This window comes from Natrix helvetica (genome assembly GCF_964273705.1).
Source record: "Natrix helvetica genome assembly, chromosome: 4".
Taxonomy (NCBI): Eukaryota; Metazoa; Chordata; class Lepidosauria; order Squamata; family Natricidae; genus Natrix; species Natrix helvetica.
In genome coordinates, this window is record NC_138550.1 from 60674085 (window position 1) to 60690428 (window position 16344).

Consider the following 16344-nt stretch of genomic DNA (forward strand, 5'->3'; position numbering starts at 1 on the left):
TATACTTGGTAATAGTACTTGTGAAAAAGATTTTAGAATAATAATTAACTGCAGTCTGATCATCTGTATGGTAAAAAGGGCAGATGATATTTTAGACTGTGTCAACATAAATAAAATTTCCAGATTATGGGAAATAATGATCCCGCAATTTTAGTTTGATCATATTACAAATAATATATTGTATCTAGTTCTGGGCATGATATTTTTAAGAATGATTCCGAAAAATGTAAACAGGTTCAGAAAAAAAGCTGCAAAGATGATTAATAAGCTAGGAGCAATCCTGTGAAGTGTCCATATACTGGAGAGGATGTCACACAGAAGACAATCAGTACCTGTTATGAATCATTCCAGAATGAAAATATAAAACAATTTCTTTAAATTGCAGGAGGCAGATTGCAGTGTTAGAAAAACTTCCTAGTGGAACCAATTGCCCAAAGAGAAACTCACTTTCAATAGATATATTCAGGCAAGGCTAGACAATTTGTATTCATGCAATGAGCATAGTATTGGAATTAATGCTCTAAAAACTCCTTCCAATGTTATACTTCTTGTAATTTGTTATGTTTATTAAGAAGAATTAAGTCTAGGACAGTGAATTCTGTTTGCCATCTTCTGCCTTCAGAAAAATGATGTTACTAACTACACAAGAAAAACAATTGTGAATGTTTCATTCTCAACTAAAAGATATGTCCAGCAAAGAACAGAAGTGTTCAAATCTTTCACTATTTGAGTATATATCTCTATCAGTTTCAAGGACAAAGCAGATATGCCTTCCAGTGAACAGTTAGTGTATAGTCTTAGTTTATGTATGCTAATCCATAATGCTTTTATAAAAGACCAAAGAAAAGAAGCTTTTTTACTATCCTGGAGGCATGTATGGCACTAAGTCTCTTTACACACCTGTTCAATCTAGCCAGCCTGGCCTAATTCCTAATTCCCAATTTTAGTCCCTCAAGCCTGCATTTTTAAAAATTTTCTAGGGGTATACTTTTAGTTGTTTTTTAATTTAATTTTTAATTTTTACTTTTTGTACGGTTGTATGAGGTTTAATTCGTTTTTAAGGGTATGGGATATTCGTCTTTTGTATTCGTTTTAATGACACACCTGTACACCGCCCCAAGTCCCTTCGGGGAGAGGGGGCGGTCTAGAAATATTGAAAATAAATAAATAAATACAGATGAACAGTAGCTATATTGTACAGTTCTAATTTTTTTTCAGAAATGTATGTCCAGTTGAAAACTTCCACACTATTGCAAATAACCAGTTATACTTGCAAACACTTAAGATTCTTTTGATTAATTTTCAATGGTGAATATTAATCTAAAGTGATTCATAAAATTTGTTGAAATAACACTGATGTGCAATTAGTAACAAGTTTTTATTTATCTAGGGGGCAGTACTGGCAGCTGTATCAAGCCACAAATTCAATTCCTTCTATGGTGATCCACCTGAAGAACTGCCAGATTTCTCGGAAGACCCAACTTCCTCAGGTACTTTTATCAAAAGTATATTTAGCTATTACATAGTTTTACAGATGCTTCCAGAACCAGGTAAGACCTCATTAAGATAAATTTGGCTTTACATAATTTTTCCCATAGACCATGCAAAAAAATGGTAGATAGGCACACTATACAAATGGTGGTCCAATTTATATAAAAACCTATCCAGAAGATACCGGGATAGCACATAAACTAAGGCCTTCCTCTATTTTTACAACTAAATTATTCAAGTTCAGTTCTAATTCATGCTTTAAATTATGGTATTTGAGTGTTTAAATAGTGCTGTTAGAATGCTACAGTTCTAATTTGGTAAATGTTTTTACTGATGTATCATTATCTTAAGTCTGGGAGCAGCTAAGATGGAGGACAGGCAGCAACAGCTGTAAAAAGAGTTCTTCCAAAAGTACCCGGTTTTCCCAAAAATAAGACCTCCACGGATAATAAGCCCAATCGGGCTTTTGAGCGCATGTGCTCAAATAAACCCTCCCCAAAAAATAAGCCCTCCCTGAAAATATTGCAACACAGCAGCAGCCATGAGGTGATCACGCTCGCCGCCTCCTGCATCTCAAAAATAATAAGACCTCCCCAAAAATAAGGCCAAGTGCTTATTTCAAGGATCAAAAGAAAATAGGACCCTATCATATTTTGGGGAAAACACGGTAAATTGTAAATTGGGTTTTTGTATGTATGTATGTATGTATGTATGTATGTATTTATTTATTTTTATATTTTTAACTCATTTCTAATCTATTTTTAATCTATACCGGGCTTTCATAAAAACACATATAGTGTGGCTACCATTTGTTTTAGATATATTTTAACAATACTACAAGCCAGGATTTTTAAGAATGGGAAAAAGGAGAAAGAAACAGCACTCAGCAGCAGATAGTTCATCCAAGCCATTGAAGCAGCAGAAAATGGAAGAGTATACTGCAAACAGGCAGTCTGTTCCAGTAAGTAACTCATCTGCAGTCACCTTATCAGATAAATTTAATTTATGTGACTCATTGGAATGGGACTTACAAACTGAACTTGAAAGCAAACAGAATGTAGACTGTCCTCCTCCCTCTCAGAGAATGGTTCCCCTCCTTGGAACTCAGCAGCAGTCTTCCTTGCCCAGGAAGGAGATGTAATAAATTTAAAGGAGGGAAATGTGACAGGTTTCCTCTCTAGACAATGTTTGCTTACAGCTCAAACTGTAAACGCAATCTATGAACTTTTATCAACTGTCATAAATAAGGTTGACTGCCTGAAAGAATCTTTTGCAAAGTTTGTTAGGAGCCACCCAAATACTGCCAAAAGACTTGGGAGTTCAACCACGGATAGATATGGGATGGCTAATTCAGAAAATGAAACTAGAGAAGGGCCTTGTCTTCTTTCCAAAAATGTGAACACTCAAAAAGAAAACAGTCAGGCAAAGGCCTAAGAGATGAACAGTATAACTACAGTCTGCAGACTAACCAGGTTACCTTGCACATATACGACAACAGAGTGAATAGAGGGCGTTGGAGTAATAGGGAAGCTGTTAGGCTGTCCCTGAGCCAGCTGCTCCACTGTGAATTCACATTGATAGATCTACTACACGGGGAGTGGCTGCCAGCGAGAAGGCAATGTATGAAAATTCTCCTATCGTTCAAGCCCACAATTCCCTCTATGCTCTTTAGAATGAAGCCCTTTCTGAGCAACTTTTCAATATTTCCAATATGGGTCTTCTGCTCAGACAAAGTGTGCCCACTCCTGAAACAGTATCACCAAGAGGGAACTATTGCTTTAAATCCAGGCTCCAACAGCCCTCACGCTGCTAAGCCTGAGGCTGCTGCAGCTGAATTGACCCTGAGAAGGCAAAGGAGTGATATACAAACTGTGTTACCCACGGCTGCGGAAACTGCTAAGAATGTGCCAGAAGAAATGCAGATTGACCTATTCAGTGCACTGCCTGAATCTGAACTAGTAATATTATTCAAAGATTGGATGATCTAAAAGAGTCTCTGACAACAACTCAGTCTACAGAAAAACCTCTATTTAATTTGGCTCCACTAATCGCTCAACCTTGTGACAATATATTTAGCCATCAATCTGCCTTTAGCTCAATAGTAAAAAAAGGTAGTGTCACACAGGCTGACGGGGTAACTGCACTGACTGACCAGACTCTTGAGAAACAGCTGAAAGACAAAGGGCTTCATCACACAGTACCCCCTAAGCCAACAAACACTAAGGATATAATCCAGCTACTATCCTCATTTGACTTAGAAGTTCCCACAACATCTTCTCACAAGATGAATCCTCAGCTACACCCCTCCAAAAATGGACATAAATCTACATTTATAGATCTAAGCTGGAGTACCTGCCCATTTGAAAAAATCTCATTCTTGGAGCAAGGGCAGAAGCACACTGGCAATTAAGATATAGAGGAGCATCAACAAGTTCTGCAACCCATGAGGAGAAATATCGAACCTCACAACAATTGTGTTAATATGGGAAGCATAGATGATATCGACCTGGCTCCAAAGTCAAGTTGACATCCAGAATTTTTACCAGCTAGCCAACCAAGCAAGCCAGACTACCTTGCCTCTGGGAACCCCATACAGATGATGACCTGGAACGTAGCTGGCTGGAAAGGGATGGTTGATAGAGGACTAATGAGCTTTCTCCTTAGATTTGACGTAATAGCCTTATAAGAAACCTGGTTAACTGAAGTGGACGAATCAGTACAACTGCCAGGCTTTCAGGGATGGGCCTCCGCAGCCCAAAAAAAACAAAAAACAAAGGGAGACACTCTGGGGGGCTATGCATTCTTATAAAGCAAGAGTTGCAATGGCAGGGGGAGAAACTATATAACGAAGATAAGTATTCGTACTTCCTAGCTGTCAAATTTGAATATGAAAAGTTCGAGTTAATACTGGTAAATGTGTATATCCCTCCAAACACATCCTAGTATTATAACTCTGAATACTGGATGGGCTTAGAAGTTGTCCTAGGTCCTTGATGGTAAATATGGCATGGGTGCCACAGGTGGCACACGGAGCCATATCTGCTGGCATGCAAGCCGGCAGCTCTAGTGTGTATGTGCACACCGGCCAGCTGATTTTTGGCCTTGGAGGGCCGGAGGAAGCTATTTTCATCCTTCCCGGCTTTAGGAAAGCCTCCAGAGGCTTGGGGGGGGGGCAAAGAACAGGCCCAATAGTCCACAGAACTTCTGTTTGACCCGTTGGGCCTGTTTTGTCCCCAGCCTCCAGAGGCTTTTGCTAAAGCCTGAGGAGGGCAAAAACGGCCGCCTCCGGCCCCCCAGAGGAAATACCAAGCTCAGCTGGGAGCAAGTAGTGCAGCGCTTGGGGGGGGGGCTTGTGCGTGCATGCACAAGGGGGGGCACTTTGCATTATGGGTGCCGGCAAGCGCCCTTGCATTTTTGCACCCAACAACAAAAAGGTTAACCATCACTGTCCTAGATGATATATCTGTATTGTACCCTCAATCCATAGTGGTATTAGCAGGAGATTTGAACGCTAGGTTGGGTCCCTCTTTGTATGAGCTTGGCCAGAAGCAGGGAGTCCCAGGTGAGTTTTTGATAACCATTCTCAGTGGCTCTCGAGAGACTGCAAAAGTAATGCTGCTGGCCTGCTCCTAGTCCAGTGATGGCGAACCTATGGCACGGGTGCCACAAGTGGCACGCGGAGCCATTTGTCAGGGCACGCAAGGCGCTGCCCATGCTGGCCAGCTGAGTTCACCTTTTTAAAAGCTATTTTTCGCCTTCCCCAGGCTCCAGAGGCTTTATAGGAGCCTGGGGAGGGCGAAAAGAGCCCGTCCCCCCCGGAGGCTTCAGTAATATTCTAAAGAAACACTTAACAACGAAACCTGCTACAAAAAGAGCCCGAGTTGGTTTGATCCTGAATGCCAGTGACTGAAAAAGAAATTGAAGGCAGCCATGAGGCTTGCACAAAGGAATCCTACTTCTCATATATAAGCTGAGATGTTACACACAAGAAGGGAATATAAAAAAAATTATAACATTAAAGAAAAAAAATTTCAGTCTGGTCAGAACTCGAGTTGGCTGCCAAAAGTCATAACTCAGTAATATTTTGGCACTCTGTAGCAGGTGTCCTGAAAGAATGGAGATTTGCATTTGATATACCAATCTCTGCTGAGGACTGGGAGAATTATTATCAGTGTTTGTTTGCTTCCACGGAACCTGTAGAGAAACTGTCTTTAAACAGTAATCTAGTAAACCCTAGAATCCCACCCCCCATTGGCCACTAGTCTCGAAAAAGGAGATACAATCCATCATTAAAAGCTTAAAGAATAATATAGCCTCAGGTGGGTATTTTTACCAGCAGAATTATTCAAGAAATTTCCCAATTGGTGGGATCCAGTATTGGTAAGTCTTTTTACACACATAAATAACACCTGCCATATACCAAATGGGTGAAAGATGGCAGTAGTTGTTCCCATATATCAAAAAGAGAATAAAAAGGATCCTAGTAATTATAGGTCCATTAGCCTGATTGACATTGCAGCAAAAATATATGCTAGGTACCTTTTGAACAGAATTTAAATCTGGGTAGAGGAAAACAATATCCTCACAGAAGAACAAGCAGGTTTTAAATAAAGCTTATCTACTATTGATAACTGCTTTATCTTGAACCATTTAATTGCTAAATATGCATATAAGAGGAGATCCCTGTTTGCTGCTTTCATAGACCTTACAGCAGCATTTGATATGGTAAACAGAGAAGTACTCTGGAGTAAATTGACATCTCTTAAAATAGAAACTAGACTCCTGGCTTTGATTAAAGCCCTTTACACAAGTACCTGTTTGAGGGTGCAGTATGGGGTTAATGGGGCTCTGACTAACAGGATTCACACAAATAAAGGAGTAAGGCAAGGGTGTATCCTGACCCCATTATTATTTAGTTTATTTGTCAATGATGTGCCAGGGTTAATGAAGGATCCCATGGTACACAAACCGACAATCCTAAATACTTACTGTAACAGCTTGCTTTGTGCTGATGATAAGATTTTATTATCATATTCACTAGTAGGATTATGTAGGCTATTAAGAAGATTCAGCTCTTATTGCCAGGATAACTCCCTAATCATCAGTAAATCTAAATAAAAAATAATGGTGTTTGGAAAACACCATCAGAGACATAGGTAGCAATTAGATGGTGAACCAATTGAACAGGTCAACCAACACCTTTGTATATTTAGGCGTAACTTTTTCCAAGACTGGATCTTGGGCTTGCCATTATCGGCAGAGTACATTTAGAGCAAAAGCCCGTTTGAATTTACTGCTTAAACTAAAGAACCATAGTTACCCAGGTTCCCTAGCCCCCTTAATTAAGGTTTATAAAGCTAAGATTACCCCTGTGCTCATATATGGAGCAAAGGCTTGGGTGGTCTATATTTAACCACAATCCTAGAACAAATGCAGTCCCAGCACATGAGATGTATTTTGGGTGTAGATCCAAGAACATCTGCTGCAAGCAGTTAGAGCTGTACTGGGAATTCATACAATTCATGCACTATCCAAAATTAGAGCATATTCATTGACTGGTGCAAAGTCAATGAAATGGAAATTGATAGACTTCCCAAGTTATGTCTACTAGAGCAAATAAAATTACAATCACAAAATCTTCCGGATCACCAAACTAACAAATTTTGTAAGAAGCTTCCTGTCTTTTGCATAACAGGAGAACAATTTTAAAAAACGAGCTGCCCAAAGAATTAAGGATATAGAAGCACAAAATGATATACACTATATTGCCAAAAGTATTTGCTCACCCATCCACATAATCAGAAGGAGTTGTGAGTGAATACTTTTGGCAATATAGTGTAGCTATCCTTAGTAAGGTGGGTAACTTGAAATGGCTGAGTAAATACAAACATACTTTTCAAGTAGACAGCTATTTGAAGTTACAACTGCCAAAACATCTTAGGGAGATATTTACATGAACAAGATTCTAACAGCTTGACACAATGGTCAGATATGGGAGATTCCATTCTATACCCTACGATGAGCACCTCTGCATTTGCGGAGCGCCAGAGGTAGAAGATCTTACATCCTATTTGATTGTTGCTTGTGTAAGGGGGGTGAGAGACAGATACCTTGGTCTATATACCAAACGAATAACCCTTTGGGATCCCCATATCAAAAGAATTTACTTTATGTGTGGCCAGAACTTGAAAATAACATTTAGTACAGTACAGCACAGTACTTAAACAAAATGGTTTGGTCGAAATCTGCATATGTGAGACTGATTGGGGTAGATTGCAGAGGTTACACCAAAATATAATAATATATTTGATCTATATCTTTAATTATTGTATTCTATTCCAATTTCGTTTTAGACTATATTTTATTCCAATTCCATTTTAAATCATATTTTAAATTGCTTTTATCAAATTTTAGTAATTATTTGTTTCTGGAACTTTGCACTTCATTGATTGCCCAAGGTCTAATCAATAAAGACTCAATGTCAATGTCATATTTTAAATGTCCAAATCAGTCTGAAGTCACTCTAGAGTTGAGCAAATCCCCAACCATATTTTAACATCTTTGAAAATCTGAAGACAGATGTAATTAACTATGTAGGCATAATAAAGACTTGGTATAAACAAACACAAATATACTTTTTATACAAAGTTTCTGCTTATTAAAAGTTGCATTATATTATTAATATTGACAAATCCACTACCAAAGAAAATAACTTGGTCATTTGTTGTAACACATGAGAAATAAAGACAATTATCTTGCTCTTTTAATATTCTTTGTACTAGTACAAAAGAAAAATGAAAGTAATTTTTCGCTGTTTTTTGTCTTCTGTGACTTTAATTGTAGCCATCCTTACACTGGTGTTTGGAGAATATTTGGAACAGCAGAAAGTTTTATTCTGTAACAGTCTCAGTGCAAATCTTGTAGGAAGATATAGTAGGCAGACTTTTGAGGATATTTTTACGCTCTTGCATTTTTTCCCCTCATAGCCCAATTGAAGCAAATTCTCCCAGTAGGTGGAGACATCATCCAGGCATGGGATATGACTCCGTCAGGATCCAATAGGACTGGGTCTACAAGTATTAAAGACACGCCCACGAGGCTCTTCCCCAGAAATAGACTCAGTCGATCCTTTGATTAGCTGTGTCTCCCTATCTCTCCTTGCTAAAATTCCTATTTCTCTACTAAAACTTCTCTCCAATTTGGCTTTCCCCCCTCAAATTAATTTCTATCAGGTTCCTCTGAGCTGATTCGAACACAACAGCCTTTACAAGGCTTGTTCACCTCAGGCTTTGCTGCCTCAGCAGCTCACGGCCCTTTCGGCTAGCCTACGAGGCTCATCCTCAGGCCTTATTGTACCGATCGCTGCTGCTGCGCCGCCCAGGGAAAACTGCCTTTGAAGTGCCGTTCACTAAGCCGCACCGCCAGAGAGTCCAGCGCTCCACCCGCGCTGCTCAGGAGGCCTCCCTTCACCGCGCTGGCCACGAGGAACACCCAGCCAGCAGCCGCTTCCCTTGCCGCCGCAACTCAGATCTCCGGCTTCAAATTTCAGCAATTTCAACGCTGGGCAGGCTGCCATTTACTAGGCAATAAGCTGCTTTGTCGGCTCGCCATCTCAGGCATTCCTCAGGGCCCTGTCTACCATGGATGGCAGTTAATTTGGGCACGAAAATCAACGGTGGCCATTTTGTTTGGGCGGGAAGGCCTTCCTCCACAAGTAACTGAGTAATGGTGACCAACGAGGCTTCGGTTCCTCAGGGGGAAGACTCCCCCAGTCCAATGGCCCCTTCTGCTCCAGTCCCAATGGAACCTAGAAGCAAAAAGAGGCCCCATTCTAAACATTCTGCTCCAATGCCAGCTAAGACCCCTAGGTCTACCCCCCTTCAGGAGCTTCAAGAGGCCTCTATTCCCATTGCAACTCCTGACAAGGCCTGTGATCCTGTTCCTTGAAAGGTCACTGCCAAGACCAATCATTGCTCTATTCCTAATCCAACTCCTAGAGCTCATGGTCCTTCAAATTTTAGCCCCATTGAGGATCTCTCCACTGATACTGATGGGGATGTCTCCCCCACCGCTTCTCCTTTGAACCCAGAGGATGGGATCGGTTTCCAGGGGGAATCTGATTCTGAAGGGGATGGCAGCGTTACCCCAGACATTGATGTGGGTTCACCTGCTCCAAGGGCTGTCACCATCAACCCCGATGATATGGCTGACATCATAGCAGCTGCCATTGAACGGGGCATTGCTGCAGGCCTGCAACACCGGGCCCCTGCTTCTGCCACATCTCATAGTGCCATCTCTAACACGTCCAAGAGGGGGCGTTCTACCTAAGCCCAAGGGGTTTATTCTGCAGGCACCTCTCAGCCTTCTGCTGTGGATACTGAGGAACAGGCCACTCGTGATTCTGACCTGTCAGAGGATGAGGACTAGACTCCTGCCCTTCTGCCTTGTTGGGCCTGTTCAAACCTGCAATGTTTCGTTCTCTCTTATTTAAAGCCAAGAAGGTCTCTGGTATTCCAGCTTCTAAACCATCCACCTCCTCGGAGGCAGACAAATCTGACACCACCGATCCTCTATTCTCATCTCCTCCAATCGAAAAGGACATTGTTCCCTCTCCGAAACTATTTCTAGAGTTGATTCAAAACCCTCCCCTCTACTCTGGACAAACAGTTGTATAATGTCAACCCAGAGCTTTCTAAACTTTTGGAGGTTCCTTCCATTGATCTTCCAGTGGTGTCCTTGTCATCTCCTAACGCGGCCACCAATGCTCCTGAGGACGCCCTCTGCCCTGAGGATAAACGCTTTGAGCAGTCGCTGGTAAAGGGTCACTAGTCTGCCGCTTGGCTGCCTCTTTTGCGTCCTTTTTCAATAGGGCTGCCCTTCGATGGCTGAAGCAAATGCAGGACAGGATCCCTCCTGGGGACTCCCACGCCCACCAGGACATGAACAAACTTAAAACGGCAATGGAATATGCAGCTGATGCTTCTTTGGATGCGGCACGTTTCTCTTCCAGATCCATGGCTTCTTCCATCGCCACGAGACATCTTCTTTGGCTGAAGCAGTGGCAGGCAGAGGCCAGAGCGAAGTGGTGCTTGGCGTCGGCACCCTTCTCACCTGGTCTGCTCTTCAGTCCTCCTCTGGAGCCACTCTTGGTGGAGTCCAAAGACAAGCGCAAAGTGCTTCCTGCCGCAAACCGCAAGTCTGATCCTAAACCTTCTCCATTCTTTCGCAGGTTGTCCTTTTGCAGGACAGATGGGGGATTTGCCGACCCCTTCCTCAGCGCCAGGCTCCCCCGAGACAAGGTCAGCAGTTCCAGGACAGGTGCAACCGGAACTCCCAGAGATTCTCCTATAGAAAACCCTTCAAGGGCGGATCAAACCGCATTTTCCGAAAGCAGAAGGGAAGGTCTGGACGACCTCCCGATTGGGGCTGCCTGTCTGCCTTCGTGGATCGCTGGGATGACATCACCAGCAACTCTTGGATCAGGCGTACCGGCCCTTTTGGCTTGGCCCTGGAAATTTCTTTCCAATCCCCCGCATACTTTCATACCTTGTCCAGTCTCCAGGGACATCTCCAAAAGACACCTGGTTGAACTAGCTATCAGCCATCTCCTCCAAATTCAGGCCATCGAGAAGGTTCCCCTCGAACAGCAAGGCCGGGGGTTTTATTCCCGTCTATTCATAGTGCCTAAGTCTTCTGGGGGTTGGAGAGCTATTCTCGACCTCAAATTTCTAAACAAATTTATAGTTTATAGGAGATTTAAAATGCATTCTCTGTTGTCCATTCTGGAGAGTATTCGGCTCAATGATCTTCTCTCCTCTATTGATCTTATTGAGGCATACCTCCATATCCCCATTCTTCCAGATCACAGAAAATTCCTTCGGTTTTCTTATAATGGGAATCACTTCCAATACCGAGCTCTTCCATTTGGCTTATCATCGGCCCCGACGGTCTTTACTAAAATCTTAGCTGCTCTGGTGGCCCATCTCAGATCAATTCCGGTTAGAATTCTCTATTATCTTGATGATATTTTGTTACTATCTACGTCCTCACATCAGGCTCTCCGGGATGTCCAGATCACCCTCCAGACCTTAGCAGACCATAGCTTTCTGGTCAACTTGAAGAAGAGTCATCTGCAGCCCACGACCTGTCTCACGCATCTCGGGGCAGTGATAGACACTTCTTTGGAACAGGTATTTTTGTCCCCAGAGAGACAGGTGAGCATTCACGCCTGGTCTCATCCATCCGCGATCAGCAGGCGGTTCCGCTCATCCAACTATCTCAACTCCTGGGCAAGATGGTGTCTGCATTCCACATCGTGCCGTGGGCCAGATTCCACAGTCGCCAGCTTCAATGGCTCCTTCTCCCGTACCAAAAGGCAAACTGCAGTTGCTCCTCTCACAGAATTCTCCTGACCTCGGAGGTAAGGCAATCTCTTCGCTGGTGGCTCTCCCCCTCAGTGACACTGGGCTCCCTGTTTCGCGAACCCCCATACATCACGCTAATGACAGACGCAAGTCTACAGGATTGGGGAGCTCACATCCTATCTCAGACAGCCCAAGGACTCTAGTCTCACTCCGACCAGAAGAACAGTATCAACTGGTTGGAGCTCAAGGCTGTGTTCCTTGCCCTGCTTCGGTTCGAATCTCTCGTGGCCAATGCACACGTGCTCGTCCTTACGGACAATACCACCACAAAAACACACATAAACCAGCAGGGGGGGGGACAAAATCCTGGCATCTGATGACTCTGTCTTACCAATTAATATCTTGGGCGGAAGTCCACCTGTTGTCTCTCCGGTCCAAACACATATCGGGGATCCACAACGTACAGGCAGATATACTCAGCCGCACTCACATAGATCCGGCAGAGTGGAGCTTACATCAACGCGTATTCCAGCAGCTGACGGTCAGGTTCGGCCTCCCAGTCCTCGACCTCTTTGCTTCTCAGGACAACTCTCAGTTGCCAAGGTACTTCACCCGCTTTGCGTCCCTGGGGGCAGAGGGAGTGGATGCCTTAAGGTCCGACTGGCCTCCAGACCTTCTGTATGCCTTTCCACCTGCCCCACTCCTTCAGAGGGTAATCCGAAAGATGATGGTGGAAAGGGCAGAACTAATCTTAATCGCTCCTCGATGGCCCCACAGACCCTGGTTTGCCGACCTCATGAATCTCTCAGTGGCTCCTCCGTGGCAGCTGCCCCAATTCCCCTCACTACTCCTGCAAGGGGCGTGCCAACATCCAGACCTTCCGTGGCTGCGCCTCACCACTTGGAGGTTGAGCGGGAAGCTCTAAGAACTGCGAACCTCTCAGTGGAGGTAACCCAAACTATTCAATCTTCCAGGCGCCCTTCCACTAACCTCATTTATGACGCCACTTGGACTCAATTCTCTCTCTGGTGTCAATCAAAGGGTGTTGTTCCTCTCGAGGCATCTGTTCCCCAAATTCTCCAATACCTACAACGGGGACTGGACCTGGGACTTTCTCCGAATACTCTCCGCCACCAGGTTGCAGCCTTCTCATCAGTCCTCTCACTGACTGCGGCTCAGCCTCTCTCCCATGAACCTCTGACTCTGCTTTCTTGAGGGGGCCCACGAACATCAAGCCACCGACAATTCACAGATTCCCTACCTGGGATGTCTCTAAAGTCCTGGAGTCCCTGACCCAGTCTCCATTTGAGCCTTTGCATTCTGTGTCCATGCATGTCTTAACATTAAAAGTGGTTTTTCTCATAGCCATTACATCGGCGAGACGCGTTTCTGAGTTGGCAGCCTTATCCACCAGGCAAGACCTATGCATCTTTCACCCGGACAAGGTAGTCCTTCAGCTTGACCCAACCTTTGTGCCCAAGGTAAATTCTGTATTCCACAGATCCCAGGAACTTGTGCTCCCAGATTTCTGCCCTCAGCCATCACACGAGCTGGAACGTAAGTGGCATTACCTTGATGTGCGTCGCGCCTTACACATTTATATTAAGCGAACTGCTTTTTTCAGGCGCTCTGAGGTCCTTTTCATCAAGTTCCAACCTGGAAGTAAGAAGGGATCCAAGGCCTCATCTTTGGACATCGGTCGCTGGGTAAGGGCAGCCATTTCCTCGGCGTATTCCGCTCTCTGTCTGCCGGTTCCACTTCATATCATGGCGCACTCCACACGCAGCGCGACAACTTCTGCGGCCTGGCCGACTCAAGCTCCGCTGGAGGACATTTGCCGAGTGGCTACATGGATCTCAATTACTCCATTCATCCGTCACTACAAACTGGATAGATACGCCTCAGCTAATGCTTCCTTTGGACGGCGCGTGCTGCAGCGAGTAGTGGCCACTTAAGTCTCTCATCTATTTATTTCCCTCCTGACGGGACTATTGGGCTTTGGTATGTCCCATGCCTGGATGATGTCTCCACCTACTGGGAGAATGGGAGTTGGTTCTTACCTGATACACCCTTTCTCCAAATGGTGGAAACATCATCCAGCCCCACCCCATTTCAGAAGCTTATTATATTACTTTCCTTTCTAATGTGTATCTTTCCTGTCTACTATGTTTCTTGAGGAGAGATAGTACATATCATTTCAGATTGCTTGCACAGCAGTCTACAAGTCACTCCATCTATTTCTGGGGAAGAGCCTCGTGGGCATGTCTTTAATACTTGTAGACCCAGTCCTATTGGATCCTGACTGAGTCATATCCCATGCCTGGATGATGTCACCACCATTTGGAGAAAGGGCGTATCAGGTAAGAACCAGCGCCCATTCTTATTTTTTCTTTCCCATGATCTTTTGCCTTATTAGAGGAATAAGAAAGGTAGCCCTTGACTTACAACAGTCCCGCAAAAGGTATTTAAGGTCGAACAGCCCTTCCCCCCCCGCAGTCATTTGACTGCATTTTGGGTACTCAACAATTGACCCAAATTTAGGGCCACAACAGCTTTATGTATGTCAGTAGCCCCTGAAGCCAGCTCAGGGTCATCTGCATAGCTGAATTGGCAGCAGGCCACACCCACAAGGACACAGTAGCTTTGCTTATGTAGTCTCTGCAACAAACCTGAGGTTCCCCAGATGACTAACTGGGTTGGAACCAACCAAATCCTCCTGACCCACAGCAGATTTATATGTACCAGAGAACCCAGGACCTCTCCAACCTGTTGAAGCAGTCCCTCACTCCACTTAACAACCCACATGGGTGATTGGCAATAGCAAATAGATGAGCCAGCATAGTGGTTGTTGAAGTAGTCATATGACATCTCATTTAACAACTGTTTCATTCAGCAACTGAAATTCTAGGCTCAAATGTGATCATAAATCAAGGATCACCTGTAGTTGGAATCATAAAAATAGTGAAACTAATATGATTTACTAATATAACTATGCTTGCTAAGCTGAGCTGTTCCAGTCTCTTTCTTTGTGCATTTCAGTGATGGGATTCAGGTGGTTCGCACCAGTTCAATCTTTGTAGAGTTCAGCAATCCTGTTGAATAGCGTCCATTTCAATCCTTCTGGCCCGTAGTGCTTCAGCCTGGCTCACCGGGCCTGCATATAAGGCAGCAGCCAAGGGCAAAAGTGCCGGTGGAGTGCCAGAAAGTCGGGAAGGATGCTGAAGTGAGTGGGCATCTTGCCTACAGCGCCCATGACAGCTTCCCCTTCCCAGCCAGAGCTGGAATGCCACTGGGTTTAAGTGCCAATAGATTCCCTCTGGCGATTCTGGGCAACTGGAGACAGACAGGCCCGTTTCAGCTCCTGGCGCCCAGATGCCCTCACTTCCCCGAAACATTTTTTTTTGCCTACCTGATTTCCAAGTCCATCACGTTTCTCTGTTCCATTTCTTGCCATCATGTGCAGGGAAACAAAAGTTTGTGGGACTACAAAAAAAAAAAGTTCAGTCAATTCCAACTTCTCACGAAAAGATCTCACAGTTAGAATTCATTGATTGCATTTTTTTTTAGTCCCACAAACTTGTTTCCCTGCACACAGTGATGAGAAACGGGACAGAGAAGCGCGACAGACTTGGAAATCAGGTAGGCAAAGAAAGGCTTGGGGGAAGCGAGGGCATCTGGGCACCAGGCACTGAAACAAGCCTGTCTCTGTCTCCAGCAATTGCCCAGGCCTGCCAGAGGGAAGGCATCTACTGGCACTTAAAACGCAGTGGCATTCCACCTCCGGCCCGAAAGGGGCAGCCAGCATGAGTGCTGCAGACAGGATGTGGCGAGAAATGCAATGCAGCTGGAAATCAGGTAGACAAAAGAAATGTTTGGGGAAGTGAGGGCATCTGGGTAGTGGTTGGTGGGGCAAGCTCTTCTGCCCACAAAAACCTCATCTTTGACAGCCAATTCAGAAAGGCAGAGAAAGCACTGCCGGGAAGACCAGTCGGCCCGGGAGTTGGGAATACCATTCCTTCCCCGCCCCACCCCTCCCCACCTGTCACCCCCAATTTGCATCAATAAGGGGGGGGGGGTGCAATGATTTTGGTTTGTTCTGTAATGTGGACATATTATCCCTTTTTCCACATACAGCTCTTCTCTTGATGCATGTGCAGCTCAAGATACATAAAGTCCTCATACATTAAGGGGAATCCAGATAATATATACAATTTTAGTAATATTTAAGAAAAAAAGCTTTCAGAGAAGTTTTATATTAATAGCGATTTATTTCCATACCATAGCTTTAGTTACTCATGGTTTTCTGCATAACCATTAATAGTCACAAATGATGGTTTGCTTTTCCTGATTCTGACTTGTTCTACCACTCTGTCCTCTGCCTGTTCAATCTCATACATAAGGTATTTTCTAGGGTATTTTCCCCTTTCTGCTGTGAAAATACCTTTTCTTTTCAAATCTGACTGAGCAGAAAAGTTGGCACTCAATGTGT

General features: G+C 44.1%; 1 protein-coding gene across 11 annotated transcripts in view; it reads left to right on the top strand.

Moving 5' to 3' along the window:
- The window catches only part of CASK (calcium/calmodulin dependent serine protein kinase), a 187803-nt gene that overhangs the window by 102815 nt on the left and 68644 nt on the right, over positions 1-16344 (top strand). For all 11 annotated transcript variants that reach the window (XM_081951512.1, XM_081951509.1, XM_081951514.1 and 8 more), the window contains exon 10: positions 1391-1490. In XM_081951512.1, coding sequence (XP_081807638.1) covers positions 1391-1490 — 100 coding nt within the window. The remainder of the gene's footprint in view (positions 1-1390; positions 1491-16344) is intronic.